Source organism: Trachemys scripta, chromosome 18 (assembly GCF_013100865.1).
Source record: "Trachemys scripta elegans isolate TJP31775 chromosome 18, CAS_Tse_1.0, whole genome shotgun sequence".
Lineage (NCBI taxonomy): Eukaryota > Metazoa > Chordata > Testudines > Emydidae > Trachemys > Trachemys scripta.
Window position 1 is genome coordinate 11,542,160 of NC_048315.1, and position 6,640 is coordinate 11,548,799.

The 6,640-nt window shown below is 40.7% G+C and overlaps 1 protein-coding gene across 1 annotated transcript in view; it reads right to left on the minus strand.

The window, feature by feature from the left end:
• Positions 1–2,331: 2,331 nt before the first annotated feature.
• The window catches only part of PITPNM3 (PITPNM family member 3), a 366,258-nt gene continuing 361,949 nt past the window's right edge, over positions 2,332–6,640 (minus strand). Inside the window, exons 19-20 of the mRNA XM_034752560.1 lie at positions 5,179–5,307; positions 2,332–4,376 (exon numbers count right to left, since the gene is read on the minus strand). Of these exons, the coding sequence (XP_034608451.1) occupies positions 4,068–4,376; positions 5,179–5,307 (438 nt within the window). The 3' untranslated portion in view covers positions 2,332–4,067. The remainder of the gene's footprint in view (positions 4,377–5,178; positions 5,308–6,640) is intronic.

The window sequence follows — 6,640 nt, forward strand, 5'->3', positions numbered from 1 at the left end:
CACGCACAACAAACACCACAGCTGTGAAGGTGCCTTTTCACAATAGCTCAGATAACAGTCCACCACTGCTAGTTAATCAGATTTTTTTTTACAGTAATAAACTGGGTCCATTAAACATGGCAGAGAAATAAGTGTTCCTAGTCACAGCCTACCTTACTTGTGCATTTAACTTTGACTGCTATGACTCCTCACTAAAATATTATATTATAATACATTTTACATTTCCAATTACTTCCTCAGTTTACCTGGGCAGAAGACTGTGCTTTTCCATATCAAGCAGTCAGGAGGCACTAAGGTGCAGAAATTATTTATGTGCTCAACCTGTGTTCTGTGAGCACTCAAAACTTCCATTGATGTCTTAATTCACAACCAAGCTAGTTTTGAGCGTGCAAGGACATCTGGTAGTAACTTGATACAGACAGACACTGATACCTAAACCCAATCTACTAATGAATGAAATTTTAAAAAGCACTACTACTCCCCTTGGTGAAAGTTTAAGCAAAACTGAATGAAGACTTAAATTGATTTTGAAATTCCACTTTACTCAACAGGCTCTGAATTAGGAAAGTCTGCACCTATGAACCATGGCATGTAAACAATTTGGCAAGAAGCAAATGCTTTAGGAGATAACAGGGATTGACAATTTAACAGAATTGGTCCTAGCTCAGCATCCATAAAAGAGAGCGACCTGGACATACACCTAACTTTTAATATACAGCTGGGTTCCCAAATTTCCACTTACTTAATACTTTGTTTGTAGGCCTAGCTAGTTCAGAGATTTCATGTCATTCTTCTTACCATACTGATACTCTCAGCCCCACTGAAATGATGACACCATTTTAGTGACTAATAATCTAGAGCAGGAAAAAACCCAAATGCTTTAAGTCATCTGAAATTTTGGAACACCAGTTTCCAACTGATATGAAACATTAACCTCTAACTTGAATATGTTGTGGGATTGTTGGCAAAGGTGCTTAGTTGGAGGACCAGTGAGCAGAGGGTAAAACATTCAATCCCTGAGCAATAACCAATATCGGAATTATACAAAGGCCACATGAGTTCCAGTATCTCATGAAACCAAGTAGGGGAGTTAATTATTTTCAGCTGAATTCTAATACTGTATGTAGTAATATTTAAAATGCCGACATTCTAATCATGTACACAAACTAGCACTTATTTCACTGCTTAAATTATTCTACTGTTATGAGAAGCCAGCACAATGGCGTCTAGTCAAGAGACCCAGGTATTAATGAAAAATTCGAGTTAAAAGACACATTGTTATAGCTTTCAGGCTCATTTCCCTTAATGATGGACACAAATTCCAACTAGATCTCATTCTGGAAAGAAATCTATATAATAGGAGAATTAGATAAATCTATAGGATAAGTGGTTTTGGAGCCTCGTGGCTGATAGAGGTAGACATTAGCTAAAGCAACAATAGCTTTGAATTGCACAGCAGGCACAATAATCACCAGCAGTGTACATGCTGTAACACAGAGCTGCTTTACAAAATGTAATCTCGAGCTAAACAATCACTGTCCCCTTTAGATCTGCCCATCCGATTACAGGTAGGAACTCAATAGACAAATCTGAAAAGTCGTATGCTCCCCTGCCTGTTAAACTTAGGGTAAGCTGAAAAATACTGTATCCCAGAGGTTTTGCAGTGAAGAGAGCCTAAAACAATTGGCCAATCACCACAGCCCCAAGCAAATAAAACTGCTCCAAGGACAATAAAGCAGTGAATCTGCTGAATCTATAAACCATTAGTGATCAGATGTAGATCACTGTAGCAAGCTTTTTACTGTATGTTCTGAGAGCATTTTTTTGTTGGTACCTGTTAGTCAGAAGAGAGGCATCAAATAGAGATTGAGCACCAACCACCCATCTTCATTACTTGCTTTTCCTTGCCCCTAGAGCAGCAGCAGAGAGCCAAATTCATCACTGGGATAAGCAGCCAGGACTCCACTAAAGTCTGTGGAGCCATGCGTACTGATGCTAGTAGTCAGTTTAGTGCAGGGAGCTAGGTTCTGCCCTGCTTTGCAGCCTGTGTGATTTCAGTCTGGTTGCAGAGGGTGGAAGAGAGGGACGCAGAGGGCAAAGACAGAACACTTAACCATTTAAAGTGCTGTGTGTTAGAGGACTTGTGACATTACTCAGAAAAAGACAGTTGTAAACCTAAAAACTATTCAGTGTTGCTCCTGGGGATCTTACATTCAGCTTTTATATCCAAATGACCTGGCACCAAGGAGACACTGAGCAAAGGACATAAATAAAACAGTTACCGTAAGTACCCGATCCTAACTAGTGTGAGTTTGCAAAACATTTAGTGTCTTAATTTTAACTTCAACACTCCAGTTTAATTTAAGAGAAACAATAAAGTTAATGTGAAATGCTATTAGATCTGTCAGGAAATGTAAAGCTAAATTTTTGCATGTAGACTGATTACAAGTGTAATACAAAAGAGCAGGTAACTTTGGCATTCCTCCCACAGAATAAAATACAGAAATGTACCTAAGGTGCTCCACTGGTAGAGCTAATTTGCTGCTTCCTTGGGTAGGAATCACCCATCGGAACCTCTCATAGCTCTCTGGGGTCTTCAAATAATGCAGGTTTCCTTTTTCCGTCTACTGCCTCGTGGTCATTTCCCCATAGCATTTCTTGTACATACTATGTCTCAATAACCAATAGGCTCATTTGAGCCTGCATCTGGCCTGCATTCAAGATGGATAAGACTTGAAAAATGGGTAACTTTATTTAAACTCTCCCAGGCTCAGGAACACCACCTCTTTAAGGATTAAAAACTGGTTTATGAGCACTTACAACCTTAATAAAGATGGGAAAACATGCTTGTTAGGACCCAATCCTGAAAAGTTTGAGTAGTTCCTCTGAATTCAGCTCAGTAGGAGTTATCACGAGTAAGAATTTGCAGGATCTGGCTCTTTGCTTCTATCCTAAAATGACTACACAATTTACCTCTGTGAGCTGAGACCATCTAAATGGAATTTTCTGATAATTAGAAAATGAGTACTTTTAACTGGCAGCTGCAATTTCATAGCATCTAGTTTCTATGAAGCTTAAATGTGGGTATTTTAAATAGAGTAAGATTTGTTTTAACAGAAACTGCACCTACACTTTCATAGCATATAGTTTCTTTAAACAGCAGTGACAAGGAGAAAATTACCCATATAAAACCAGTTATGATTTTATCACTCATTTTCATCCATTGTAAAATTCTGGAGACACTACAGAAGAGGGGTTGCTTTAGCTTACCCATGTAGGATCCATGTCTTGTATCAAAAGGGTCAAACCCATCTTGTTGCCTGAAGCAATTCAAACATTTGTACAGTCACCAAGCTCCATGAAAAATGTGTGATCTTTGTATATAGCAACACTATCAGTCCTTCAGACTGCAGTAGAGAGAGACTTTTTTTTAATCAATCAAGTGTTTGATTTGGTTCATAAGTCGATTTCTCCAGTGGGTATTTTAAGTCTAGCTACCTGACTTATAAGATGTATAGATCAGAACTTGAGCTGATGCACATTCATCAACACCATAAGCCAAAGGAAATTTTCTTGGGCTTAAGGCACCCAAAGAGTTTGCCTTCCACATTCCACTCCACCTGCACTTCCCTTCTGTGTATAACACTTTCTCAGGTGTATAGCAGCAATTGATACAGCCATTAGGGTTTTAAAATGTAAGCCTTCTCTTTCACGCATTTTACCCGCTTATGTTTTTTTTAAGGTGTTACTAATTAGCTGATGTCACTCCTTTTAGCATCTTCCCTTGAGTAAAATCAACCTGTTACAGCTTTTCTCTTATTGCACATTTTAGAATGTGTCTTGTAAAAAAAATTCTAAGACATATTTTGCAGTTTTGATGTTAAGCACTTGCGATAGTTTTAGATCTGGATTTAAAATTGTAGAATAGGTATGTTAAGAGGAACAAACAAAGTTCCCTACTTGGTTTAAGAAGGCAGATTCCAGAGCAAGGAAGCCTCTGGTTATGTGTCCCACCTCATGCCTACAGGTTGATTGGCCGGCACCCAAGACTTACACCTCAATGCTTCCTAAGGTGCAGACTCAAATTTATGGACCCCACCTCGAACCCAGGCTATGGGGGGCAGGTGCCTGTCGTGATCTTTGTCTGATTCAGGCTGGCTCTGGGCACGCTCTGGTTTGGGGTTTGACGAAGGGGGGTCAGGCTGCTGCACAGACATAGTCCTGCGAAGGTGAGTCCGTTTCCGCAGAAACTCGGGCTGGGAGTGCAGGCCAAAGCTTCCTTTCCTCAAGATCATCCGGGAGTTGTTCTTCTTGGGCCGTGAATGGAGACTGAACTCCAGCAAGGCTAAGTGCGCCGCGTAACCTTCACTGAGGAACTGGAGCAGAGGAGGGAAAGAGAAAAACACTCTGCATTAATGATTCACCTGAGCACTCTGACAGACTCCCCAGCAAACACTGCTCTTGGGTGGTGGTGAAGCATTCAGCATGCGCTGCTCTCGTGCCCGCTAACGCACAGGTATTGCGTATTGACTAGGCACAGCCTCCTTTCTGGAGCGATGTTTCCAACTTCAGGGTAACTAGTTAAGTCATGGGCATGAGAGGCCAGACTCTCTGAGATGGAGGGAACAAAATGGCTTTTCTACCACTTGCACTTATTTCCTCATACTTTGGTTGTCGAGCTCTACTGTAATGAGGGCGGGATCCTGCTCCTCTCTGGGATCTGTCCTTTCATACTAACGCACAAGAAGGGCCCAAATGGGTAACATTCTTTCCCCATGAGTCCAGCAGCAGAGTTGCATGAGAATCAGAGCAAGGATAAAAAGAAAGCTCTAGAGAGGTGGAAAATTAGAGCTAAGACTCCTCCCGTCCTTTAGAGTAACTATACTCCTGATCAAAACACATGGATGACTAATTTTGGACCACTCTGGCAGAAGATGCTAATATTTAAGACATTATAGCTGTGCATCTTAACTTGCTCCTTCCATTCAGCCATACATTCTACATGCAGCTGTCAAGCAACCTGTATTCCTTAGATGCTAAAAGCCTTTTGCTGTTCATTCCTGCATGAAAATGCCCTCTAAGACTTATGCTGTCCTGGCCACACACAAGATTTATGGTCACTCTTCATCTCCTGTGCATGTCCCAAAAGACACTGACTCTTTAGCAAAAGTTACATACCTGACATTGAGTCTGGTATTTCTTTGTCGGACGTCCAACTATGTAGATCTGGGAAGGCGACAGACCCAAAACATTGTACACGGAAATATCCTTCATTGAGCCATACGCAGCACAAATTTTGATGTAGCACTGAAAGAACCAAGGCAAATATTGTTTTAATTGCACATGCGCTGAATGGCTGACCCACAAATCTTACAGCAGGCATTTTCTTTGTGATGAAGCGCCAGATAAACTGATGTTACTGACCCAAACTTATAAACTTGCCCTTGTTAAAAAGAAACATCAGACATCTTGCCAGTAAAAGGGGCAAGATAACTGCATTTTTAAGTAATTGCTGGGATTAGTTTGAAAACCAATAGGAGTTGGGTGCTTAACTCCCACAGGCCTTTTAGAATCTCTCTCCCTTTATTTCTAGATGCTGAACAAGAATTGCAATAAAAATATTTCCATTTGAAAGGTCCAGAGGAGCAGGGGATACTTGGGAAGTTTGATCTTCAGCGGTGCTAAATATCCACAATTTATAGGTGTGAAAATGAGCCACATTTTTCCCATTGGATGTGAATCCAAACCATAAACATGACTGACCAGGTTCTCAAAAGCAACATAACCTTAGTCTGTACCCATATCTGCTCCCCACTGAGAAACCAGCATCATTTCCTGTAGCAACTAAAAGAACAGGAGTACTTGTGGCACCTTAGAGTCTAACAAATTTATTAGAGCATAAGCTTTCGTGGACTACAGCCCACTTCTTCGGATATGCATCCGAAGAAGTGGGCTGTAGTCCACGAAAGCTTATGCTCTAATAAATTTGTTAGACTCTAAGGTGCCACAAGTACTCCTGTTCTTTTAGTTGCTACAGGAAATGATGCTGGTTTCTCAGTGGGGAGCAGATATGGGTACAGACTAAGGTTATGTTGCTTTTGAGAACCTGGTCAGTCATGTTTATGGTTTGGATTCACATCCAATGGGAAAAATGTGGCTCATTTTCACACCTATAAATTGTGGATATTTAGCACCGCTGAAGATCAAACTTCCCAAGTATCCCCTGCTCCTCTGGACCTTTCAAATGGAAATATTTTTATTGCAATTCTTGTTCAGCATCTAGAAATAAAGGGAGAGAGATTCTAAAAGGCCTGTGGGAGTTAAGCACCCAACTCCTATTGGTTTTCAAACTAATCCCAGCAATTACTTAAAAATGCAGTTATCTTGCCCCTTTTACTGGCAAGATGTCTGATGTTTCTTTTTAACAAGGGCAAGTTTATAAGTTTGGGTCAGTAACATCAGTTTATCTGGCGCTTCATCACAAAGAAAATGCCTGCTGTAAGATTTGTGGGTCAGCCATTCAGCGCATGTGCAATTAAAACAATATTTGCCTTGGTTCTTTCAGTGCTACATCAAAATTTGTGCTGCGTATGGCTCAATGAAGGATATTTCCGTGTACAATGTTTTGGGTCTGTCGCCT